This window comes from Anser anser, assembly GCF_964211835.1.
Source record: "Anser anser genome assembly, chromosome: 20".
In the NCBI taxonomy this organism is placed as follows: domain Eukaryota; kingdom Metazoa; phylum Chordata; class Aves; order Anseriformes; family Anatidae; genus Anser; species Anser anser.
In genome coordinates, this window is record NC_139741.1 from 6,483,655 (window position 1) to 6,507,618 (window position 23,964).

A 23,964-nucleotide genomic window follows, 5' to 3' on the forward strand; every position below is an offset into this window, starting at 1 on the left:
TGTCTCACAGGTATTCTTGCTGTGCATTGCTAATCTGCAGCACCACATTCTTGTGTGCTTGTACAGGTGTTGTTTGAAAGGTGATTAAAAAAAAAAAAAGGCAAAAAATGCTTGCAGAACAACAGGTGAAATCAGAGGTACTGTGTTGCTGGGAAGGCACTGCAAAGAGAAGTGCACAAGGGCATTAATTTGCTTAAAACCTAAATAGATACTTGAAACAATTATACTTGTATGTTGGCGCTTCTGATGCTAATCAGTCATTGCTTGATTCCTCATCCTGAAGAGTGATGTATTTATCCAAGGATGCTGTCAGCATCTTCAAACGTTTGAGGCTGGAGTTGGTGACGGTGCTGAAGGCCTGTGGACCTGCAGGCAGCTGTCAGCAGATGGTGCTGCAATGCTGCTCTGCCACACTGTTCAGATGTGCTTTACAATAGCTCAGAAGGACCTGGCTATGGGATGGGAAAAGGATTGGCAATATCTGCCAGTTCCCACACCAGCCTGAGCTTGCTCGTATTCCCTTCCTGGAGTTTAACCTGCCATAATTCTTGATGGCAATTCAAAATGTGTAAGTGCTATAATCTGAGAAGTGATTATTGCACAAACAGCTTAGTCCCATGGGTATGAGCTAGCTCACAGTATTACAGAAAAATCCTGTAATAGTCCTGACACATCATTGTCACGATCAGGCTGTGAAAATGGCCTTCTGAGCAGATTGCACCCCTGACTGCCAGAAACTTGTGGGACGCCACAGGTCCTGACTATTTGGTATTTCCATTAATGCTATGTGAAAAAAGCACAGGCTTGATAAATTTGTACAACATGGAAATGTATGCTCTAAAGAGGGTGAGAGGCCTGAGAAGCCTACAGCTACATAAAGGGCTACTGCGAGGAGGAAAGAACAAAATCCTCCTCTGTTTCCATGCTGGATAAGACACAATGTTCTGGTCTCAAGCTACAACAACAAAAATAGAAGAAAATACTGTAACAGTGAGGAAGTGCTAGTAGATCACCTGGAGGGTGAGGAAGTCTGTTCCTGGAGCAACACCGTGAGTTTTAATCTTCGGTGTGGATGTGAATGACTTTCCACAGCCCTCTTTTCTGTTTCTCTGAAAAACCACTTACTCTAACCCTGAGGGCCTCTCCATGCCCTCATGAAAAGCTTAGATGGGAAACCACATATTCTTACTCATCTGGGTGCTCCTGATCTGAGCTGTGGGAGTGAGCAAATGCTGCTTAGTCCTCACTAGACTTTACCCAATGGGCCCAGTGCCAGCGAACTGGAGTTGCATCCCATTCGTGCCTGATCTGCTGCGGTCCCCGGACCCAGTGCCACTTCTGTGTATCCCCTCATCCCACTGCCTGAGCCCCCTGAGGCATCTCAGCATCCTCTGTGACACCATACCCTCTACAGAAACCTGTCTTAAAGATCAACTAGTCCGTATCCACCTAGCTGGGACCCAGCCTGGCACCGGGAGGTGGGTGCTGCAGTGAGTGTGGCTGGCTCCTGACTCATCTGCCCTTGACCTTTTCCTCCCTGTGCTGCTGTTTTTAAGGAGCCCAGTCATCAGCAGCACAATGAGTTCACATCCTGCCTTCGCTGACTGCTGTTGCAGAATTACTCTCATGCAGGCTTCTTCCTCTTCTTCCTCCACCAGCAGCCTGTCATCCCTGTATCTCGTTTCGGCAGCTGAGGCTGTGCCGCTGCCTCACTTCTGGCTGGCCATGTGCACTCACAGCCAGCAGGATCTATTGTTTCCTGGGCCTGAGATTTTTATTCTCTGTTGCTGGAGGCAGCTGCCAGCTTCTTGTGTCCTTCCCTGAAAATCCCTGGTGCTCATGTTTAAACCTCAGGAGTGTGTGTGTGGGGGTTATTAGGCCCCCCCCCTAATTTGACGGTCACACGTGCTCCCAGCCTGCTCCTCTGGGTGATGGGGAGTACGCTGGGGACAAAATCCTGTCATGGGCACAGCTGTACTGAGTCCTTTGTGGCAAAAATCACAGGTTTGGAGGTGGGGATGCAGACACCTTAAATCTAGGCTCTTCGGCCAGTTTAACATTGTGGTGTCGTCTCATGAGGATGCTTGGTGATCTCAGACCATAAAAGCCATGAAAGAGGGGCCTTGGAGACCAAGGGTCTGCTCTGCATATGTTCCTGCAAGGGCCCTGGGCACAAATAAAATGAAGTAACCCTGCTCTGGCACTACACATGCTCTCATCTCCGCGTGCAGCAATCCTTCCCTCTCATCTCAGACTCACAACGTGGAAGTGAGCCTGAGCCAGCTCTTGCAGAAGACTTTTTCCCACTCCATCTCTCCGAGGTCTGGGCAGTGTGGGCAGCGTGGCCGTGGGACTGGGCTGGTACCAGCAGAGCAGCTCTCCTGCAACGAGGGGCACTCAGCATTGAAACAGAAGTCTCCTTCAGGATGGGATAGCTTTCCCCATTGCCATCTGCGTGTCTGGTATCCCTGACTGGGCACATGGACCAAAGCAGCACAGGAAGGCCTGCTCTGACGATTCTGCAGTGTAATTAGTTTCTAATGGCACTGATTTTCACACAGCTTTATGGGTAAAAGATGGGCCCAGGTGCAAGATTGTGCTCTATGCTGTTATTTCTAGGTTTTGGCACTCCTTTGGCCTTTCCATTTTCCTGCAGTGCCAATTCAGGGGTAGGAGGGTCAGCATTATGAAGGGCTCTGGGCACGCAGGGGAGCCGAGCCCTGGGGCTGCGCTGAGACTGTAGACTGGGGCAGAGAGCAGTTTTCATACCACAGAGCACTTTGAATCAGGAGCGACACCTCTCCTGGGAGCAGAGGGCCCTAATCATGCTGTAAGAGTAGAGTTACACCCAGCAGGGTTCTGGCATGAAGCCTGCAGGAAGGAGCCGTCCCTGAAGGGTACTAAAGTCCTAATGCTTGCCATTACTCCAGGCTTGGTCCTAAAAGCAAAGGCAGGATGTGACAGCTTGTTATCTGCTAGGCCGTAAACGTCTGTGCTCTCCCTGGGGAGCTCAGAGAAGGAAAAAGCCATCCCCTTCAGCTGCAATGAGCCTGCCCGATGGGACAGCTTCATGGCTGGGCCTTGCGACTGGGGGAATGCCATGGGTGCTGGTGCTCACAGGCTGGGAGGATCGAAGTGAGAGGCCTGGAGGGACCGTTAAGTAACCCTGCCTCCAGTGTGATTCAGTCTTTCTTCTTGGGGTTGGGAGGAACAAGGGGAAAGGCCTACAAGCTGATCCCTGAGACAGCATTGTGTCAGTAAATTCAAAAGGGAGATTCCAGGAAAAAAAGAGGAACTCAATATAAAAAGCCTGATAATTTAAAACAGTGTTATAAGAATCTTTTGACTCAGCAGAGATGCAGTTCAGGAAGCTTGAGGAGCTCTCAAGAAATGATCGTGGTATGCAGAGGGAAGAGATGAATAGAAATCTCTGGTCCCTGAGGAGATCTGGTGCACTGAGGTCCTGCCCTGTTGGTGACCATGATCCTGGGGACTGTGGTTGCAAGGACAGCAAGCTGGGCAAAGTAAATGCAGGGAAGGTGATGAGTAAAAGGCTGCAGCTGCAAAATCAAAGTTATTCCTGGGCAGCAGAAGCAGCAAGCAGCCAGCGCAGGAGATGGGAGTGTTTGCACTGCCTCAGTGCTGCTCCTTCAGGGCAGAGAAAAATGAGATGTTAGAGATGGGAGCATCCAAAAAGGATACTCGAGAGGAAATTTATACGAAGAGCTATTTTTCAGTGGTTCTAGAATGAGTGGTTGAGCTGAGCAGGCCAGAGGAGTTTCAGAGTGAAGCAGTAAATCGTATATCAAAACCCCACAACCACTGAAACCACCTCCAGTCCCGGAGGGGAACAAGTGAATCTAGCGATCGTCCTGGGAATAGCGGAGCAGGCAGCTGCCTCCTGTGTGGGCCGACTGCCTTTGCATAGCCTCGTGGAACATCTGATACCAAAGCAGCGTTGCAATTAGTGACACCTTTTAAAACAGGGCTCCACAATGCTGCTGTGAACAGGCCCTCCTAAAGACAAAGCCGCCCAAATTCAGAAGGAAAACAATACCCCTAGTCTGGCAGGCATTGGTTGGACAGTAGGACTAATGTCTGTATGAACGCTGGTGGTTTTTATCTGTCCTGCCTGGCTTGGTAACCTGCTTGAGAAATGTACTGCTTCCAGGTGGGAATCTCATTTCCCACCTGTTTGTATTCATAGCCAGCTTCCAGCCCTGTATCCTCATACCAGCAGTGTCTGCTTGCTAAAATAGCTCTTTTCCACCCTGGTGCTGGCCTATGCGAGGTATTCTCACAGATCAGTCATAGCCCTTTGTTTTCCTAACCCCCGCCCCGCGCTTTTGGCGTTTGACTCCTCTCTTGTTGTATAATACCAGGGGCTGGTCACAGCCTTGTGATTTGTGCCATGGGCCTTTCCCTGCCCCAAACACATCCAGCAGACGGCCTCCTGCGCTGGGACGGCTCTTCTTGCAATCCCTGGCCCCCAGCAGCACGCTTGCCCAGTCTGCAGTACTGAATCAAACCCTTCTCCATTACTCCAGTCCTCAAGGTCATTATAATCTTTCTCTGTGATATCCTGGCCTCTTCTGGATTGATGATAGCATCTCATTCTGCCTCATCAGCAAATTTCCTTTACGTTCTCCTGCTTTTTGTGCCAAGATCATTAACGCAAATGTTAAGCAGAATCATTTTTTTGAGGCAGAAACTCAAGGAACTGCACTGGTAGCCCCCCCTCCGTCTAACACTTCCCCTTCCAGCTGAAGCTACGACCGTGCCCCTTTCAGGCGGCTCCTCACCCGCTACACATTACATATGCCAGTCACATCTTTCCCTCCTTAGCTAATAATTTACTGTGTGGCACCATTTCAAATGTCTCGCTGAAGCCCAGACAAGTGAGATCTACTGCATTTCCTTCGTTGCAAATATCTGTGAACTTATAAAAGGAAGCTATGAGGTTAGTGTTGGTCTGCGTCAGGACCAATACTGCGTGATGTACTGCCGATGTGTTGTACCTTGCGCAGTGCCTGAGGATCTGCAGGAGAGGGGTTCAATGGAAGGCAAATGTGTGCAAAATACAAGATTATTCACATTAATCAGGGTTGGGGAAGACTAGGGTTTAACCAAGTTAGTTGACTGAGCAACATGCTAGCTGGTCACTGTTGTCAAATGCACTCAGGAGTCATTTGAAATACTGATTTCTGTATCTGTGGTCAAAAGAACTACAGCTACTTGGGGAAGAAGATAGCCTGTGTTTTTTTTTTTGTTGTTGTTGTTTGTTTGGTTGGTTTTTTGAGTTTATGGCCAGATTTTAAAGATATTTGCATCCTGAGTATCTGGCCCATGTGACTTGGATGTCTTTGTTCTAGTCCTCTTCCATGACGTTCAGGTCCCCTAAATGCCATTGTCTTCAGAAAGTGAGACTTAACATCTTAATTTCTAGAGTTCATCTAAGGTGCTGCGAGTCCAAGGATTAAGCAGGATATTGAAGCGCATGAAGGATGGGACAGAAACTAATTCTCCAAAAGCCTTAATGTTGTTGTAGAAAGCAGCAGGATGATCTCCACGTGCCAAATTCAGCTCTGATCATTTTGACTCAGAGAAGGGGAGAGCCGACAGAAGACGCTGAGCCAGGTGATGAAAGCATTTAGTGACTTGGAGATAGAAGATTGAAAAGAATGGGGCAAAAAGATGAAGGGAGCTTAAAAAGAAACATTGAACATTGATTATTTACCCTTTCATGCAGGAGAAGAAAGGGATGTGGTTAAAACCATTTAAAGTGAGAAAAGGTATACTAGAAAGAAATATTTTGACACAAGGCATAATAAACATGAAACTGGCAGAAGGTCTCATAAAGGGCAAACAGTGGAAAACAAAGACGGAAGCAAGTGCATGGCTATGAAATAACCCCAGCTATGTAAGTTTAGATAATTTTTTATTTTTAGCCTGTTTTAATAGAAATGGGGCTTATGCAATCTGCTGTCTGGGTGCAGGAGGTAACAATACTTGGCGTCTGCAAACTCAAAACTGAAATCACTTTTTGCAGTCAGACAACTTTTTTTTTTTTTTAAAGTGCCAATGAAGCATTCATGTGGGCAGGCGCAGATCTCTGCAGAAGCAGTATCTGAGCCCTGCTGGCTCATCTGAATTGTGCAGAAGAGCTTTAGGTTCGTACCTATGGCAGACTGGAGTCCACGTGCCCTTGCAAAGCCAAAGCTGGCCCTGATGAGAACCAGCCCCAGGGCTTTCCTCTGCCTGAATACAGGGGTGGAGGCAGGGCTCCAGGTGCAACTGTGAGCTGCAGGAGACAAAAAGCAGGATGTGGGGCTGGGGAGGGGGTAAGCACTGTGTGGGGGTACAGGGGGAAGCTGTGGGTGCTGCCTGGAGGTAGTGAGGCAGAGAAAATCTTCATGCTGTGGCAAGAAGGTGCCTGTGGGCTGGCGAGCAAGCTTCTGGAGCGTGTTTTGCTGTGCCCAAATCCTGCTATTTACAGAGGGATGTATTTATACTTAGTGAAGCAAAGTTCTTTCTTATGTAAATGCTCGCTCCTTGCATGTAGAACTTATTTATTTATTTTTAAAGTGAATCTATTTTGCCTTAAGGCACAAGGGATACTTGAGCCTCCCAAGTCTTATCTTGGAGTCAATATGGGGAAGAGAGTGCAAGAAGCTGAGGCCGCAACCCCCCTTGGGGTGAGATGTGTTCCCTAGGATGGTCTCCAAGCCTCCTGGCTGGGGAGCCGAGGGTAAGCCCTGGGGTTTGGTGGGGCTGTGCTGGATGGGTGGTGTGAGGCACACCTGCCTGCAGGGTGATGTTACCCTCCTTTTGTTGGGCTATGCTCATCCCCTTGTGTTTTTCTCTAATGCATGCACACGGCTGTGCTGCAGCCTTCTGCCTGGGGAGAGGTTTTTGCTCCTTTTGTTTTCTCTCTCTTTTAGCTATTGTAGAAGTCACTCAAATGGTGGGAGAACAGATATAACTTTGATCTAGGACAGTAGAAAAATCCTTGTTGTAGGTCTTCATGCAGGCTGTGGCCCAGGATCCTCTGAGAGTGAAGGGGCATTCAGGGCTTTGCATCAAAAAGTTATCAGTGGGGATTGGTTTGGGAATGTAGCTTTGCTGAACTACCCCCATAAAACAATAAATACAAGAGTCAGCGATACCTCGCTGCAGAGAGAGACTGTTTGGCTGATCTGTATTTTCCTTGTGCTCTCCAGCCACGGGACCTCTTTGCATAATTTTTATCAATGACAAGCGTCGCTTCCCAGACGGATGTTGCATAATGCCACGCGCTATTCTCTCTGCACTTGCATGGTATCGTGGTGTTGGCAGTTCCTTCCACTTTTTTTCTTCCTGTGGTTTCCTTGCTCTCTGCATTTCCCTCTGTCTCATGCTGGAGCATGGTGGAGGTGGAGGGGCTGCTCTTCTCCACTTGTTGCTGTGCGTCTGGCAGCCTTTCCTGAAAGAGGTGCAAAGGGCATCCCTCTGCCCTGCCTCGTGGTTGGAAATGCAGCCTGCTTCTGCCAGCTAGCAGGCATTTGTTCTCCGGGGAAGCTATGCAGAGCTGGGGAGGGTTTCCTAAAGCTGGCTGTTGGCTAAGGTCCTTGTCTCCTCTTTCTGTAGAGAGCTTGGGGACCAGAAGTAATGCGATCCTCTTTAAAATGGCCGAGACCATCCCTCATCCTCTATTTCAGTTTAAATGAATCCCGTGACACTGTCCACCTTCTCTGTCTAACCAGGGGACCTTCTTGCTGCTCTCTTCTCTTCTTACCACTTTCTGAAATGTGCGGCCCTAAGAGGCAAGCTGCTCCCAGCTGCGGCCACCGCAGTGCTGAGCGAATTTGGAGATGAGCTCAGGCTGTGCCCTGTCCCTGCTGTGCTGAGGAAGCAGCCAGAGGCAGCTCTCTGCATGTCCTCATGCCTCCTCTTGTCCCTCCACCTCGCCAGCTGCCTGCCCTCCGTAATGACAGTCCCTCTGCTCTTAGCTGCATCCACAGCCCCTGGGGAGATGTTTTTAGATATTAATTCCCTCATTTTCTTATGAGACACATGCAGGGCTGTGCTGGAAACAACTGATAATGGAAGGCTAGTGTTATGTTGGCTCATCACTGGCTTTCTGCTACCTCTCCTGCTCCACGTGAGTTTGTTAATTGCCAGTGGTTCAGGAGAGGAAGTGCTGGAGCCTATTGGTTTAACAACACCTGCCTTCTCTACCTCTTCCTTACCCATTTGTTCTTTTTTCTATTCTCAACTGCATGCCTAACCTCTGGCACTAAATTCTAATTGTGTTGAGTACCTGGCCCCAACCTCTTCTTTTGTTAACGTGAAGATGAGCCAAAAAGACTGCAATTTTGGCTATGTGTTCACCTTCCTAACTAATAGGCTTTTTTCTTTTTGTTCTTCAAATTGTTGTTCATAAAGCTGGGTCTTCTGGGCTGCCATGTTCCTTGCAGGAATTCTGAAAGCTTCACTGACAAGAAGGCAAATTGTTTTCTTTCCTCACCCTGGCTTTTGAATTTCTCCTGTTTCTTTCCCAGATTAGAAAGTGGTCTGATTACAGATGACTTCTACCGCAGGAGAATTAAAACCAGAAGTCATTTCTTCACTCTCCCCTTAAATCAGTTCCTTATATTCAATTCCTTAAACATGCTTGAACACAAACTATCTATTTTCGCTGAGCTGCAATTTTGTGCAATTCATTGAAATATCCTCAATTCCAGTTAGAATAGGAACTACTTCATTACCGTCCAGTAAGAAGTTCCATCCGGCCCTTGTCTAAATGGAGAACTGAAAGCCCAGCCAATCATTTCTGCAGTAAAGAGGAAACATTTTCACCATTTCCATCAAAAATAATCTTTGCTATTGTGAGATCTTTCTGTGATTTCTAACAGATAACTGGCTTTAGCAGTAACCATACAAAAGCCTATGCACAGAGGTGATTGTGCTTCTACTTTTTATTGCGTTTGTCTCAGTTTCTCTGAATTTCTATGCTGTGGGATGCTCCTTACCACTATCCTTACCATTGCTACTCCTGTTTGTCCCTTGCCAAGCAGTAAGCATCAGGCTCCTGGTGTGGTGAAAGGCCAGGTCTACGTGGGGCTTGCATGCAATATGGTGATCTTTGGCATGTAACATGGTGGTCTTACTAAAAGAAACGATCGTGGTCTCCTCTCCTCATCTGGCACCTCCTGTTCTACCAGTGCTGGCCCTGAGGGATGTGCCCTTTGGGCAGGGAAAGGCTCCGTGGGGAGCGAGGGGCAGGAGGTGGAGGCTGAGGGTTGTATGGCGGCCTGCTGGGGAATGCGTGGGGTACTGCGGGCAAGGCTGGAAAAAAGAGGAGGGGAGGAAAAAAAAAAAGGAGGAAATTGCAAGTTTTGCAGTTCCTTCTGGGTGTTCGGCTATGGAGGTGTTGGGAATTACTCTTGGAGATTGCAGATGTTGCCACTTTTCAGTCATACCACAACGGCCTTGAGGTTTCATCTGCGAGGCTGTGATGAGCTGGCATCAGTGGGTGCAGGCGGAGCCTCTCCTTCTTCCAGCTCCTGCTCTGTGTCTCCTCCCTGAGGCCGGTCTATTTGCTTTTTTGGGGCTAAACCAGTACAGAGAGCCTAACTGGGATGAAATTGTCCATTTTGTGAAGAAGTGGGCAAGACGGAACTGCAGCACCTTGGTCTCAGGAGGCTGCAGACCACAGCCCAAACAGAAACCCGTGGCTGGAGAGGTGCACGTCCCCTGTTTGTCCCAGGCACAGGGAGAGTGACAGGCCGAGCTGCGGCCTGAGGACACTATTGTGGTCCTGGAGCAGGCTGACAGAGCCCAGGCCCTACAGGCTGCCTGGTTCTCCATATCTCTGCAAGCTTCCAGCATGAGAATGCAGTTTGTGACAGGAAAAGGGACAAATGTGAGACTCCCTGTGACTTCCAGGTCAACCCAAACTCGTATCTGTGTTATCTTTCCTTTCCTAGATGTCCGACAAAGAGCCTCTGTTATCAGTGGAGGTGAATGTACGTGTGATACGCCTTTTTGGAGCTAGCTCTGTAGCCCCGCTGTGACCTGTGGAGCAGGTTGAAAAGTGCTGCTTGTGGCAAAACTGTGGATAAGTTTGGATTTTCCATCTGGCAGTATTTTCCTACCAGCAGTAGTGGTGCTGGCTGGATTTGTATGTGACATGGCATCTGGGCTGGGTTCAGTGACCTTCAGCAGAGCAGCTCTGCTGCCCCTGGACACAGTGGTGCTGTTGGGGCAGTGGCAAAGCAAATCCCTGACTGGAGTGTGCTGGTAGCATGCTTGGGATTCCCATCAGAGCTCCAGATGTGGAGCCCTGTGTCCCAGCCTGGCTCTTGTCATGGGGCTTTGGGCTCCATTTCATCCCCAACGAGCACCAAAATGGAATCCGAAAGCAGTGGTCCTGTGGCTGGAGGTTCCCCTTTTGTGGCTTCCTCGCCTTCTCCAGCTCAGCAAAAATCGGGTATCCTGACATAATTTCCTTGGTATGATGCACTCATCTTTTTTCCTTGAAACCATGTACCCGCCCAGCGGCCAGAGGATAAAAGACGGCAGTGGCAGCAGGGACCAAGCATCGTGCAGTGGAGATCCCTGCAGCCACCCCAGCTCCAGCCCTGCTTGCCATCCGCTTGGTCCCCGCAGCACCATGAAGGTCTCCGCAGCTGTCCTGGCCGCTCTCCTCCTCCTGGCCCTCTGCTCCCCAGCTGTGGCCCATCTTGGTAAGTCTGGGTGTCACTGTGTCCCCGTGGGGCTGGGTGCCCCATCCCTGTAAGGGAGCTTCTGGGGCAGGCGGAGAGCCCCGTCCCTCTCCCCATGGATGGGGCCCTCGTGGTGGGGTGCGGGTGATTGCCACCAGTGCTGGGGCTCAGCCTCAGGGATGGCATCTCCAGGGGTCTGTCCTTGGGGGATGCGACACGAGGGGGGGGGACAGGTGATGGCAAGTCCCCGGGTGGAGCAGTTGCTGTAGTGTGGGGTCTCACTGAGCTCTGTTTCTTTGCCCCCACAGATGGCGTCCCCACCACCTGCTGCTTCACCTACCAGCACCGCCCCATCCCGCGTGGCCTCATTGCCTCCGCCTACATCACCAGCAGCAGCTGCAGCCAGCCAGGGGTGATGTGAGTACCCTCCATTCCTGGGGTTTGGGGTGCAATGTCCAGGGCAGAGCCCTGTGCATTGCCGGGAGGGGGGACAGGGGACGGGAACATGGCTGGGGACATGCGGGGCGCTGCTGGCAGGACCCAGCTCCGGCCCCCTGCTGCCCCGTCCCGGCACCCAACGCTGGCTTTCTCCCTGCAGCCTGGTCACCAAGAAAGGGAGGGAGATATGCGTGGACCCCCAGGCCCCCTGGGTGAAGGCACACCTGGAGCACTTCCAGAAGAAGAAAAACTGACCCTTCCCTGCTGCCACCGCCCCCTGGTGGGCTTAGCCCCCAGCGCCAACATGCAACAGAGTACTTGAACTGTGTCTTTCTTCAATGGGAAATTTATTCTATTTAACTTATTTAAGTTAAATTAATTGAATTAAATGTATATTTTTTTGCTATAAAAAGGGAAAATACAAAAATAATTTAAAATATATCACTATGCCTTTCAATGAGGAGCCTGTATTTCTGATGTCTAATTAAAGTGTTTCGACTGTAAAACCCCTTTGTTTGTCTCCGAACTCCCTTCCATGGCACTTCGCTCTCCCCTGGCTGGGCTCAGCTTCTGCAGAGCAACCCCTGACCTCAGCACATCCCCACTGCGTGATGTTGGAATTGTGTCTTGGGGTCCCGACACCAGTTCCTGTACGGGGAAACAGCCCCAGCAGTACCAGCAGTACAGACAGGAGGGTTGGAGCCACTGCGGCTGCTCTGCCCTGCAGTGCTCAGGCACATCAGCAAACCCACCTGTGACGTTTCACCGTTTTATTAGGGACATCCTCCAGGGTTGTTGGGCAGTGGCTGGGAGGTGGCCGAGGGGCTTTCTGTGGGCTGGGAGAGCAGCTGGGTGCCGGGGTGTCCTTGCAGCATACCAGCCTCGTGTTCCAGACCTGAACTCCCAGGAGCCGGGGTGCTGCACGAGGGTCCCTGCGCCGGGGCTGTGGGGTCTGGGTTGGCTGCTCCAGATGATACCGAGGGGGCTGAAAGGGGCAGAGAGATGAGCACAAGCTCCATCCATCACACCCCTGTGCCCATCTCCTGGTCCCATGTCTGGGACATCTCTCCAGGGCAGGTGGCCATGGTGGCCACCCTGTCCCCCAGCTGCAGCTCTCACTGGTGCACGTGTTGGCGCAGTCGCTGCACTCCCAGGAGCTGGTGTCCTCCCTGATGTCGGAGCAGCGCTGATGGGTCCCGCAGGAGCCACAGGAGCTGCAGAGCAGCAACCTCCAGGGCCTGGGGGAACGACGGGACCATGGGATATCCCATGGTCACCAAGGGTCCCAGGTCTGTGGGGTGCCAGCCCTGGTGGGTTCCATCCTGCTCACACCCCAGCAGCCGGGGTTGAGCTGCCAGCATGCACCTTGTGCTGTGCTGAGCTCGGCACCCTGGGGAACCTCCGTCCCAGCCTGAAGGAGGAGACAAAAGCACTATGTCCTTGCTGGGGTGACGGGGCCTCCACCACTCACCCCGTGTCCTCTGACTGCTCCCGTCCCACTGGGCACAGGCACTGGCTGGCGTCGCAGGAGCTGTGCCGCTGGTGATGATCCTCGAAAGCCCTGTCCTCCTCCCAGGCAGCGTCCCTGCAGGAGCCGGGGACAGCTCAGTCCTGAGGGGATGAGGGGGACCCTGGGGAGGCAGGAGGGGACTGGCCAGGGTGCCTCGTGGAGCGAGGCAGAGGCAGGGGGAGGGATGCTGACCTGTCGGGGATTTTGATGCCCAGGCGAAACATCTCCTCCTGGAAGGTCTGCATGTCCTGGCAGAGCGGGCAGCGGAAATGGTGCAGGGCTGCGCTCAGCGCCTGGCCCTGGGGCAGGGGTGGCATCATTGGGGGGGGTCCCATGTAGCCCCCACACAGGTTTGGGTGATGCTGGGGGGCGATGTCACCCACCTGGATGCAGCGGCGGTGGAACCAGGCACTGGTGCAGGCGGGACAGACCAGGGTGTCGTAGCAGGGCCGCCTTGCCACCGCCTCCAGGCAGATGACACACAGGCTGGGGCCCTGCTGCAGCGCTCGCAGCCGCTGTGCTGGCCGGTGCTGCCAGCAAAAGGACCTGGGGGACAGGGCTGGCAGCTCAGCTCCCTGCTTCGTCCCTCCTCCAGCCCCGTGGGGCACCCACACTCACTTGAACTCCCCGAAAAACTGGGAGACGCAGCCCCGCTCGATGCCGCAGGGGAAGTGGAAGATTCGGGGACACCTCCGGGCCTTGCAGGTGACCGAGGCACCCCGCCGCCGGCAGATGCAGCACGTCTGGGGACAGCAGGAGGGTGGCTGCCATCAGCGCAGTGCTCCCGGGGAGCTCAGTAAGCCCATGCCCCGCAGAGCCCACTGACATTTTGGTGGGCCACCTGGCTGGGGACACCACACCACTGATAAAGACTTAACCCTTCTCAAAATGCTCATTTTTTGAAGGAGTGAGACTTTTTGGACAAACAAGGCTCTGGTGGGCTGTTTGCAGCTGGCTGCTGGAGCATCCCAGCCAAGGGGCATGGGGACCGAGGTGGGGACACGTCCCCCTGGCCTCACCTTCTGTGCCACCCGCTGCAGCTCCTGGTGGATGTCGGGGAGGAGGAAGCCAAAGAAACCCTCTCCATCAGCCCCTTGCTGGCTCAGCCCGCTGGCGTGGTACTGCAAGAGGGAGCCGGGGGTGTGTGCAGGGTGGGCGGCTGCTAGCACGGGGTCGGGGGCCGGGGGCTGAGCCCCCTGAGGGCTCACCAGGCAGTTCTCGTGGATGCGGAGCCCGTCCTGCTGGCACGTCTGCCCGAAGACCTCGGGGTCGCCATCTGCCCGCCGGCACAGCCTGCACACTGCTGTGGGGACGGTGTCATCGTCACCCCCAGCGCCGTGCGGGGTGACAGTGGCATGTTGGGGCGGGCTGGGGGAGAGGCACATCCCCTGTGGGGATGCTCTGCGCTCACCTTCCTCCTCGGGAACATGCTGCTTCCTTTTCGGGGGGGACGGCACCTGGGGGGACCCTGCCAGCACCCTGAGCGGGGCTGTGGGACTGAAGGGGCCGGCTGGGGGGGGTTGTGGCACCCTGCGGCGCCGGGGCCTCAGCTCCATCACCGCATGGGGCTGTGGGGAAGTCGGTGGGGGTCAGCAACCGTCCCCTTCCTTGTCCCCCCTGTTTTTGGGACAAGACGGGGAGCCGAGCTGGTGGCAGTGCCCTGCACTGGGGGGGGTGGGGTGACGGGTGTGTGACATGGCCCCGTGCATTGTGATGGAGCAGTGAGGAACCCCAGAGGAGGTGACGTGGTGGTGATGTCAGGATGAGCGGAGCCACGACATGCCTCCAGCGTGCTGGGGGGGCTCTGAGGGACAGGGACCCCATGTCGGGATGCCAGCATCACCCCACAGGGCCCAGCTCCAACCCTGGGGGTATAGCAGGGAGAGGAGAGCCAAACAAAGGGTTTTGCAGGCCAAGCACTTTATTTAGGCGTCAGAGCCCCTGACTCTTGACAAGCAGTTTGATGTCTTCTCTGTCATCTTTGTATTTTGACTTTGTTAGCAGCGGTGAGGGCAGCAGCAGCAGGGAAGGGTCAGTTTTACTTCCAGAAGTGCTCCAGGTGTGCCTGCACCCAGCGGGCCTGGGGGTTTGCACATATCTCCCTCCCCCTCTTGGTGACCAGGCTGCAGGGAGAAAACCAGCGTTGGGTGCCGGGACGGGGCAGCAGGGGGCCGGAGCTGGGTCCTGCCAGCAGCGCCCCACATGTCCCCAGCCATGTTCCCGTCCCCTGTCCCCCCTCCCGGCGATGCACAGGGCTCTGCCTTGGACATTGCACCCCAAACCCCAGGAATGGAGGGTACTCACATCACCGCTGGCTGGCTGCAGCTGCTGCTGGTGATGTAGGCGGAGGCGAGGAGGCTACGCGGGATGGGGCGGTGCTGGTAGGTGAAGCAGCAGGTGCTGGGGACATCGTCTGTGGGGGCAAAGAAACAGAGCTCAGTGAGACCCCACACTACAGCAACTGCTCCACCCGGGGACTTGCCATCACCTGTCCCCCCCCCTCGTGTCGCATCCCCCAAGGACAGACCCCTGGAGATGCCATCCCTGAGGCTGAGCCCCAGCACTGGTGGCAATCACCCGCACCCCACCACGAGGGTCCCATCCATGTGGAGGGGGACGGGGCTCTCCGCCTGCCCCTTACAGGGACAGGGCACCCAGCCCCAGGGGGACACAGTGACACCCAGACTCACCAAGCTGAGCCTTAGCTGTCGAGGCCTCAGCTGGGGAGCAGAGGGCCAGGAGGAGGAGAGCGGCCAGGACAGCTGCGGAGACCTTCATGGTGCTGCGGGGACCGAGCGGACGGCGAGCAGGGCTGGAGGTGGCTGCGGGGCTCTCCACTGCACGATGCTCGGCCCCTGCTGCCGTCTTTTATCCTCCGGCCGCTGGACAGGCGTGGAAATTGATGGGTGCATCGTTCCTAGGAAGTTATGTCAGGATACCCGATTTTTGCTGAGCTGGAGAAGGAGAGGAAGCCACAAAAGGGGAACCTCCAACCACAGGACCACTGCTTTCGGATTCCATTTTGGTGCTCGTTGGGGACAAAATGGAGCCCAAAGCCCCATGATGAGAGCCAGGCTGGGACACAGGGCTCCATGGATGGAGCCCTGATGGGAATCGGATGGATCAAGGCTGCTCCATCCTCCCTGTGCTCAACCTGCTCTAAAGCATCCGTGGTTTCCATCACTTGGAGCATAAGGACTTTGGTGACATCAGTGCCCACCACCTCACGGTCCCATTTCCTTCGTCCTTGCAGCAGGCTGCTGACCATCCGATGTCCCCATAGCCACCTTGGTGCGGCGGAGGGGCTCTGGTGGGAAGGGAAGGATTGTCCCCGCCTGATGCTGGCGTCTCCCAGGCTCCAGCGGGAGCGGGGCCACCCCAGGGTGCCCATCTGCAGGGGCCCAGCTGGGGCTAAGGGACAGTGCCAAGCCCCCAGGCCCCCTCCTTCTGCAGCCACCAGCGTTTAACTCCCGGCTCCTCTCTGGGGAAAGCAACAACCCCCCCCAAATCCTCAAAATCCAACATTTCTCCTGTGTCTGCCTAAATTAACATCCCACGGGGCATCCTCACCATCCTTAAACCCACAATGGGGCAGAGGCTGCTCAATGTAGGGGGGCTATGGGGCCAGCCTTTGTCTCCACCTTCACCCCCCTGGTTTCACGGCCCCACCGACACCTTCTGGGCTGTTCCCCGGTCCCTGTGGGGATGCCAACCCCTCCCAACCCCTCTCTCCTCGAGCAGGATTTAAGTCTCACTCCAGGTCAGGACATGGCTCTTTATTAAGGCCACCAAGGGCTGTACACGGGTGCGGAGAGGAACAGAGGGGGAACGAAGGGGGGCAGGGGCTGGGGCTGGCCCCATAGGTTAACAAAGCGCCACGGGCACGGGCAGGTAGCGGCGAGGCACAAATAAATAGGGCGCGTGGCGGTGGCGGCTTCACACCGAGGCATTGCTCAGCTTCTGTCTCTGCAGGTACTGCTGGAACCAGGGCTCCGTGGGGTCCACGCAGAACTTCCTTCCCTTCAGCAGCTCCACTCTGGGGGCAGAGGGGTGGCGTTAGATGGGGTGACCCCCCCTCCAGCCCCAGCACCCCCCTGAAACTGCTGACTTCGGGCAATCTTAAATTTCTTTTAAACCCCGGCTTCCTTCCCATTTTTATTGGTGAAACAGGGGGTTGGGGTTGCAGGGACATTCGGAACAAAGCAGTGTGGGGGGAGGCACATCTCACACAGCACCCGGGGGGGGGTTGGATTACTCATTTTGGGGTATCCCTGATGGCAGGTGAAGCCTCAGGGAGAGTGGGCGAGCAAGGGTGAGGAGCGTGGTGGGGAGAAAGGCTGGGGGAGGGAGACTGGGGGAGGAAGACTGGGGGACCTGGGCACTCACATCACGGCTCTGTGGGAGCAGCGTGGGGACGTCTCCTGGTAGCTCCGGATGAACGAGGCAGGGATTTCCTTCTCGATGAACATCTTCTTGTAGCAACATTTGGTGTAGGAGCTGCGGACTGAGAGCAGGCAGGGCTTGGTGCTGTCCCCAGGGGTGTCACTGCTCCCCAGGCACCTTCCTGCTCCCCCTGCTCCGAGGGTTCCTGGCGTGTCCCCGGCTCTGTGGCTTTGCCCCAGGGATGGACCCCCCCCTGTTTCTGCCCATCAGGAAAGCCCTAGGAACAAACCCCTTCCCTTGGGGCATGGCCAGACCCCTCGGCGCCTGCTGAAGCTTTGCCTGAGCCTATTTTGGCTCCATTTAACAGGAACGGGACACCTCCAGCACCCCAACTCCCCAACAGGAGCAGGGGCCGAAGCTGTGCCCCCGACCCCAAATAGCTCCGTGTCGGTACTTACAGGACATGCCCCAGCTTTCAGTCCAGACAGCAGCGAGCAGCAGGGCGACCAGGGTCAGGGAGAAAAGCTTCATGTCCAACCTGGCTTTGTCAGCTCCAGCGACCCGTAGTTCTTGCTTGTTTCGGGGCTACGGTGAGCTACCTGCCTCTCCTGCCTACACCTCGGTGTTATAAAGCCCCCGGGCAGCATTTCCATGACACCCCCGGACACTCCCCGGTGGAAGAACCGCTCGTCGGTGTTCATAAAGGGCAAGTGGTGAATGGAAATTCCTCCCTCTGGCCGGTGCTGCTCCATCCCCTCCTCTCACCCAGCCTACGGCCCGGGAGGACGGCTGGAAATTCTGGTGAGGAGCCACAGCTCTGCGCCGCCGGTGATGCGCAGGGGCCAGCAATCTATTTTGGGTTCAGCTGCTGCCACCGCGACAAACCACACAGGATGATGCTCGCGCTCAGTGAAGCCCTGGGAGAGCTTCTTTTCAAAAGCCATCCCAGCTGCGATGCTGCTCTTGCGGTTCTTCACGGGGGCGAGTGGCTCCCACCGACCCACGCGAGACCCCATGGCCGAGTGCTGGCTGCCCACAGCGGTGGCCGTGCTACCCGTGGTGCCACCCGTGGTGGTGGCTGTGCCCAATGCATCTCCTCGTGGCAGCCCTGGTGTGCGGACTGGCACCGGGGCCGGATCCTGCACCCCCGAGGGGCAGCTCTGGTTGAATTTTGGTTGGGGTCTCCGTGGGGACAGCTGGTGGAGGAGCACGGGGAGCCCCCTCCTTGCAGGTTGGCAGCGACCCAGTGCTGTGCCCACCTCTCGCCCCTTTTGCTGTGGCTTCCCCAAAGCCCACGTGGACACTTCTTGACCCCGTGCACCCCCTGGATCCCTCTCCCCCCTTCTCCCACCCCCAGAACACATCAGGAATGGCCAGGACTTCATCTCTTCCCAGTGCTTTAGCGAGTCCAACGCTCACAGATGTTCTTTCACACACAGAGAAAGCCAAGAGGAGGACCTTGCCTGCTCCCCAGACACTTGCACAGCCAGTTGTTTGCATGCATAAAGTTCCCTTTAATTCCATCACCGTGCCGTACAAAAAACAAGGATGAAGCTATTCCCTCTTAACCCCTATGCTGCAGGAAGCCTGGTGAGTGCCGTGCCACCGACACGCCGGTGCTGCCACCTGCAAAGCAGTTGTCCCCCGCCTGAGACCCCGTCCTGCCTTGGTCCCAGGGTGGGGGACAGCGAGAGATACAGGAGGTACGGAGCTGCCTGCGTGCAGAGCTCCAGGGTTTGGACGTCCCAGTGGGACTCTGGATCCGGGGATGGAAAAAACCCGAAGAGGTGATTGCTGGTCAGCCTGGAGCTGGGCATGGGGCTGCGATGGGAAGGACAGCCTCGATGTGCCACATTGCCCCTCGTGTCCCCATGGCCACCTCTGTGACGGGGTCACCCTGGAGGGCCCCGCGGGGTTCCCACAGCCGCGCTAGCTGGGGATGGAGAAGGAGCTGACAGGGAAGCTCTGCTGGTACCTCTTCACCCAGGCCTTGCCCGCCTGGGCGCAGATCTCCTTGCCGCTCTTCACCTTGAAGCTGGGCAGAGAGAAGCAGAGGGCTTAGTGGGGATGCACTACGGGGCTGCAGGGCTCAGTTTTGGGGGGGCTCGGAGATGCCTCATGCCCCATCCCACACCTGGGCAGCGGAGGAGCAAGTCTGGCCACCAAAAGGAAAGAAGCAGCAACGCCTGCGTCCCTCGGTGCCACCCGAGGGGCAGGGGGTACTCACATCACCGCCTGGTGTGGGCACTCGGGGCTGGTGGCATAGCAGGAGACGACGTTGTCCCTCTTGATTCGTCTCGTCTGGAAGTTGAAGCAGCACTTGTCGGGCATGGCCGGGGCTCCTGGGGGGACAGCGAGAGCTCAGCTCAGCCTGGAGGCCCCCATCTCCCTTCCAACCCCCCCGCATGAAGCAAACCCACCCCCATGCACCCCCTCCCTCTTCCCTGGGGTCCCCGTGCTGTCCCCGTCCCCAGTCCCGCGGGTGGCCGCGCTCACTCTGGGCCAGGCTCTGGCAGCACAGTGCGACGAGGAGGAGGAGGACGCAGAAGGCCCCGGCTGCCTTGGCCATGGTGGGCTGCAGGAGGGCTGCGGGCTGCTTCGTGCTCCCTCCTGCTTGGGATGGGGCTGCTTTTATGGGGCTGCTTCCAATGGGGCCAGCGGTTGCGTAGACAGGGGGAGGACCTGGTCCCTGGCCATGTCCCAAAGCACAGAGGGTGGGCGATATCCTTCCTCTCCCAGAACAGCCCAAGGAGGAAAAACTGCTCCTAGAACCCATTGGGGTTGGGATTTTCCAAGCTGCTGCCTCTGGCACTGGGGCTAATGGGTGGGTTGCTGCCCGAATTTGGCTCTGCACCCCAATTCCCAGGCGGGTTGCAGGACATGTAGGGCAGGACGGTGTCTAGGAGCTCTGTAGGGTGCTGGCAGCTGGATCTGCTCCCCGCGGCCATCACAGCTGGGAGCAGCAGCCCCGCATCCATGGGAGCAGAGCAGAGGTCTGCGTCCCATCACTGCGCATCCCAGCATGGGGGCCGATGGCCAACCCCCGTGCCAGAATCCCGGAAAGCCGTAGGGAAACAGCCTCTGTCCAGCTGCAGAAGGAACATACGTGGCTCCTGCTGTTTTTTTGGGGTGTTCTTGGCTGTGACAAGCTGGGAAACAGCAGAGGACAGACTGGGGCCTCCCCGGGGGTTTTTGCCTGCCCCAGCTGTCCGACCCCCCCCCCACCTCCCAGCCTGGACAAATCCCAGGGCTCCTGTTCCAGCTGATGACAGCCGGTGGGTGGTGGGCTGCAATCCACCTCCGCATGTCCCCGTGGCTCGGGACATCTGCAGCGGGCTGCAGGCACTGGGGTGGGTCCAGGCTGCCCACATCCCCAGGGGAACCGGGCCCCTCCATGGCAGGACCACACCACCCTCCTGCCTCCCTCCGCTGGCTCTTCTCCAGAGCTGTTTCCCAAGGAACCAGCCTCGAGTTTTTGGCTCCCAGGTTCCCTTGATGGGGCACACGCATTTGGGGTGTGGCGAGGGGGCTGCAAGGCTCCCCGGTGTGCAAGGAAGGGGGCGTTTCATGTCTCTGCCTGGCAGCAGCCCCTTCCCATCACCAGTTTAATTTCTTCCAGCTTGAGCTGACCCCCGGGAGTGGAGGAAAAGGGATGCCTGGCTCCACTTTCCCTTCCCAGAGCCGTCCTTTTCCTCTCTTAGCCCCATGGCCTGAGGTCTCCTGGCCCTGCTGCCCCTACAAGGATGGGCTGAAACCCCGCTGAGCCTGGCTCCTTCCCCGGTGGGAGCACGGCGTGGCTCTGAAATGATGACCTGCTCTCAGCAGCATGGCTCGTGCTGGACGTGGCCACGGGAAGTCTGGGCTGGATCCTTGCAAGCACCAGCTGCTTCCACACAGGGGATGTTCAGCCCCCAAATTACGGTGTTTTCCCGGCAATGAGACCAAGAAACAGAAACGCAAGGAAAACAACGAAGTTTTGTTAGACTGGGAAAAAACCCTTCTCAGGACTCCCATGCATCAGGCCGGGGAAGTCCAAGGATGATGCTCCCAGCACCTGCGGCCGCCTCCGCCCCGAGCCCTGAGAGCAGGCACCAGGGTGGGCAATTTTGGGGCCCAGTGAATTTTCAGCCCCTATCGGGCCCTGGGGACGGGAGTACCCCACGCACTAGGTGACTCTGTGCAATTAATCCCCAGGAATGTCACCATTTACCATCAGTCTTGGCTTTTTCCGGCCTTCCCGGTGCCTCCGGGGTCACTTGGCCTCGGGACGGAGGCAGACCTCCAGCCTCCGCCACGTGGAGGGGGGATGTGGGCACCACGGAGCGGGTCCAGCAGCCTCTCCTTCCCTCCTGCGTGGGGCTTTTGTCCCTCTCCTTCATTGGGAGGTCCTATGGGATGCAGAGGAAGGTGGATTTGGGGACTGCAGAGGGCTTTGGGATCCCTGGTGGTGCTGAACTCCTGCTGCAATCCCCCTACCAGATCGCGGGGCGCTCCCTCAGCCCTGCGCCGAGCAGAATTCATCCTTTAGAGATGCAGAGCAGTGAAAGCTGCTGGGGCAGGCCGGCTTTCCTCCGCGGTGACAGCTGCTTTTTCAGCTGTGTTTCCACAGGCGTTATGGATGCCACGGCTCGCTACTCGTCCCAGCTGATCGATAAACCGGGGGGACGAAGATCTAAGTGCAGCACCTGTGGGACGGGACGGCTGCTGCTGCCGGGGCAGCCAAAATAATGACTGTAGTCAAAGCATCTTCACCAGGTCGGGGCTGCTTTCCATAAAGCTGGAAGGATTTGTTTGATTGATTCCTCTCCCTTTTACCTCTCTGTCGCGGTTGGAACAGATCAGCGTTTCCATTACCTTGCCGGGGCTGATGGTGAGATAAGCACTTAATGCACACCCCACTCGTGAGATTTCCTTTCTAAAGGCTGACACGGACCCCGCTGTCCCTGGCCACCCTTGGGACTTCCCCAGCCACCGGGGGAGATGGTTTTTGCTGAGCCTGGCATGAGACCCGTCCACCTTCCCCTGGGACGAGGTGGCTTTTAGTCGCCACAACCTACACCCCTGCAGAGAGCGTGGCTGGAAACCTGGAGAGGTGCCATCATCTCCCCCAGAAAGTGGTGGAGGGTTTTTTGGTCCGAGGCTGGAAAACCCCATGGAGGCTCACTCCGAAACCCGGAGCCTGGCACTGGGAGCTGCCCCGAGGCTGCGGGGATGGGATCATCCCCTGCTCCCAAATGCTGCTGCGAGGTGGAATCGTAAAGAAATGGGATGGAGCAGATGGCTTCACCCTTGTAGGGGGGGAATTCATTCACTGAGTCATGGCCAAGTCCTGACTTCACAAATATCCATCAGGAGCAAAGGCACATCCCAGCTGAGGAAACTGAAAACTGGGCAAAGCCATGGGAGCTGGGTTGAATTCCTGTAAATCCCTGGTGTTTTGGGCACACCTCTTGATTTTGGGGTCAATGGCTGGTGGCTGGACTGGGGCATTCCCCCTTCCCAGCGCTGGACTGGGGGTGTGGGTCCCCTCATCCCACAGTGGGGAAAACAGCCCCAAAGGGAGAGGTTTTCCACCCAAAGCAGCAGCTGGGTGGCCTCGGGGGCTGCAGTGAGTTGCAGGCTCGGGGACCCCAAAGCAGTTCCCGAAGCCCCTAAAATAAAGACAAAAACCTTTTGTCTAGGATGATGGCTTCTCTCTGGACAGCTTGGGGAAGGGTCTTTGCTGCTTCCCCCCTTGGGATGCTCTTCCCCCAGAGCTCTCCTCCCCAGACTGTCCCTGGCTGAAGTCCCTGCTCGCCCCGGGCATTCCCACCGGCGTGTGACTCATTTCCGTGTCCTTTGGTCCCCAACATCCTGGCTGTCACCGAGCAGCCCTGGCTGAAAAGCTGATTTCACACCAAACTCCTCTGCTGGAGATAACGATCAGGGCTGGGCCGCCTGAGCTGGGTGTTAGCTTCCCCCTCCCTAACCTTGGCCTTTCAAAAACCAAGAGCTGAAAACTCAGAGAAACCCAAGGCACTCCCTGCCTCTAGCTGCACCCTGACTTCTGAGCCTGCAGGCTGCAGGCGCATCATTTCCCAGCAACCCGAAAGGCAAGAAGCAGCATTTATTGGTGGGAAAAAAATAATAATAGAGAAACCCCAAAAGATAAAGTAAGATGCTCATGAAATGCTCTGCACTGGGAGCTGGGGTAAAAAAAAGAGTCAACAGCCTGGGGACTTGTTGGGATCTCCGTGTGCCTCCAGTATTGCTTCTGGGTGAAGACTGCTGGTGCCATTTAAAGATCTCGATGTTTTTTTGCTTTGGGTGGATTTTCTCCAGGCACAAGAGCCCAGGCTGGGCAGCACTGGAGGGATGCAGGGAGGTGGTGGTGGGGAGCAGAGAACGGCATTGATGGGGACCTCGGCTGGGTCGTGTCCTCGGTGTCCTCTTGTGTCCCCCGGGAGCTTTCCCATAAATGCTTCTGCAAGTGTTTTGGGGGAAGGTGGTGGGAAAAAACTTCCTCCCCTCCGCTCCTTTGGCTAGGCATGTCGTGCATTGAAAAATTAAAGCCAAGGGTTGGTGTGCTAATTTTTTGAATTATTTTCCAGTTTTGGGGCTGCCCGTGCAAGGCTGGGGAGAAGCGTGCCTTGCTGGGAGCCTTGCTCTCGGGCTGGAAATCTCCCCGAGCTTCGGCTGCTGTTTTCCCTCGGTCTGGCAGAAGATGTCAGTGCTGCCCAAGGAACAGCTCGCTCCGTGCCCGCTCCTCCTGCCCATCACCCGCCTCGGGCCCTGCTGGGGACCCTTTGGGGTTTTTGGGGGGCTGGAGGAGATGGGAGGCTCCAGCCAGCCCCACAGCCTCATGGCCCTGTCCTTTGGAGACCCCAGGGGGCTCCCAGCCCCATGGGAACCATCCGGGAGTTTCCTGGGATGGAGGAGGTGGAAGGG

At 55.9% G+C, this 23,964-nt stretch overlaps 5 protein-coding genes across 5 annotated transcripts; 1 reads left to right on the top strand and 4 right to left on the bottom strand.

The window, feature by feature from the left end:
• The first annotated feature begins 10,565 nt into the window (after window positions 1-10,565).
• On the top strand, window positions 10,566-11,650 carry LOC310884625 (C-C motif chemokine 4-like). Its single transcript, XM_083806622.1, has 3 exons — window positions 10,566-10,727; window positions 11,015-11,123; window positions 11,305-11,650. The coding sequence occupies exons 1-3, from the start codon at window positions 10,655-10,657 to the stop codon at window positions 11,396-11,398; spliced, it is 276 nt and encodes a 91-aa protein (XP_083662748.1). The 5' UTR covers window positions 10,566-10,654; the 3' UTR covers window positions 11,399-11,650.
• Window positions 11,651-11,782: 132 nt separating this feature from the next.
• On the bottom strand, window positions 11,783-14,429 carry LOC310884626 (PHD finger protein 7-like). The gene is made up of 5 exons (XM_083806623.1): window positions 13,674-14,429; window positions 13,273-13,397; window positions 12,847-13,200; window positions 12,616-12,729; window positions 11,783-12,382 (listed from the first exon to the last, which is right to left on the bottom strand). Exons 1-5 carry the CDS (start codon window positions 14,208-14,210, stop codon window positions 11,884-11,886), a joined length of 1,629 nt encoding a protein of 542 aa, XP_083662749.1. The 5' UTR covers window positions 14,211-14,429; the 3' UTR covers window positions 11,783-11,883.
• A 128-nt stretch (window positions 14,430-14,557) lies between these two features.
• LOC310884624 (C-C motif chemokine 3-like) lies at window positions 14,558-15,549 on the bottom strand. Its single transcript, XM_083806621.1, has 3 exons — window positions 15,345-15,549; window positions 14,959-15,067; window positions 14,558-14,777 (listed from the first exon to the last, which is right to left on the bottom strand). Exons 1-3 carry the CDS (start codon window positions 15,430-15,432, stop codon window positions 14,693-14,695), a joined length of 282 nt encoding a protein of 93 aa, XP_083662747.1. The 5' UTR covers window positions 15,433-15,549; the 3' UTR covers window positions 14,558-14,692.
• Window positions 15,550-16,415: 866 nt separating this feature from the next.
• LOC310884623 (C-C motif chemokine 4 homolog) lies at window positions 16,416-18,397 on the bottom strand. Its single transcript, XM_083806620.1, has 3 exons — window positions 17,496-18,397; window positions 17,041-17,158; window positions 16,416-16,690 (listed from the first exon to the last, which is right to left on the bottom strand). The coding sequence occupies exons 1-3, from the start codon at window positions 17,566-17,568 to the stop codon at window positions 16,591-16,593; spliced, it is 291 nt and encodes a 96-aa protein (XP_083662746.1). The 5' UTR covers window positions 17,569-18,397; the 3' UTR covers window positions 16,416-16,590.
• Window positions 18,398-18,530: 133 nt separating this feature from the next.
• Window positions 18,531-19,816, bottom strand: LOC310884622 (C-C motif chemokine 3-like). The gene is made up of 3 exons (XM_083806619.1): window positions 19,534-19,816; window positions 19,265-19,379; window positions 18,531-19,072 (listed from the first exon to the last, which is right to left on the bottom strand). The coding sequence occupies exons 1-3, from the start codon at window positions 19,811-19,813 to the stop codon at window positions 18,967-18,969; spliced, it is 501 nt and encodes a 166-aa protein (XP_083662745.1). The 5' UTR covers window positions 19,814-19,816; the 3' UTR covers window positions 18,531-18,966.
• Between the last annotated feature and the right edge of the window lie 4,148 nt (window positions 19,817-23,964).

Bases quoted from the DNA above. Each gene is read 5' to 3' on its own strand.
- LOC310884625 (XM_083806622.1), top strand. From the start codon at position 10,655: ATGAAGGTCTCCGCAGCTGTCCTGGCCGCTCTCCTCCTCCTGGCCCTC. The intron at 10,728-11,014 runs GTAAGTCTGGGT...TTGCCCCCACAG, and splicing joins CCCAGCTGTGGCCCATCTTG to ATGGCGTCCCCACCACCTGC. The intron at 11,124-11,304 runs GTGAGTACCCTC...TTCTCCCTGCAG, and splicing joins TGCAGCCAGCCAGGGGTGAT to CCTGGTCACCAAGAAAGGGA.
- LOC310884626 (XM_083806623.1), bottom strand. From the start codon at position 14,210: ATGGAGCTGAGGCCCCGGCGCCGCAGGGTGCCACAACCCCCCCCAGCC. The intron at 13,201-13,272 runs GTGAGTGTGGGT...CCTGTCCCCCAG, and splicing joins CAGTTTTTCGGGGAGTTCAA to GTCCTTTTGCTGGCAGCACC. The intron at 12,383-12,615 runs GTGAGTGGTGGA...TCGTTCCCCCAG, and splicing joins GAGCAGTCAGAGGACACGGG to GCCCTGGAGGTTGCTGCTCT.
- LOC310884624 (XM_083806621.1), bottom strand. From the start codon at position 15,432: ATGAAGGTCTCCGCAGCTGTCCTGGCCGCTCTCCTCCTCCTGGCCCTC. The intron at 15,068-15,344 runs GTGAGTCTGGGT...TTGCCCCCACAG, and splicing joins GACAGCTAAGGCTCAGCTTG to ACGATGTCCCCAGCACCTGC. The intron at 14,778-14,958 runs GTGAGTACCCTC...TTCTCCCTGCAG, and splicing joins TGCAGCCAGCCAGCGGTGAT to CCTGGTCACCAAGAGGGGGA.
- LOC310884623 (XM_083806620.1), bottom strand. From the start codon at position 17,568: ATGAAGCTTTTCTCCCTGACCCTGGTCGCCCTGCTGCTCGCTGCTGTC. The intron at 17,159-17,495 runs GTAAGTACCGAC...GCCTGCTCTCAG, and splicing joins TGAAAGCTGGGGCATGTCCT to TCCGCAGCTCCTACACCAAA. The intron at 16,691-17,040 runs GTGAGTGCCCAG...CTCTGCCCCCAG, and splicing joins TGCTCCCACAGAGCCGTGAT to AGTGGAGCTGCTGAAGGGAA.
- LOC310884622 (XM_083806619.1), bottom strand. From the start codon at position 19,813: ATGGGTTCTAGGAGCAGTTTTTCCTCCTTGGGCTGTTCTGGGAGAGGA. The intron at 19,380-19,533 runs GTGAGCGCGGCC...CTGTCCCCCCAG, and splicing joins CTGCCAGAGCCTGGCCCAGA to GAGCCCCGGCCATGCCCGAC. The intron at 19,073-19,264 runs GTGAGTACCCCC...CTCTCTGCCCAG, and splicing joins TGCCCACACCAGGCGGTGAT to CTTCAAGGTGAAGAGCGGCA.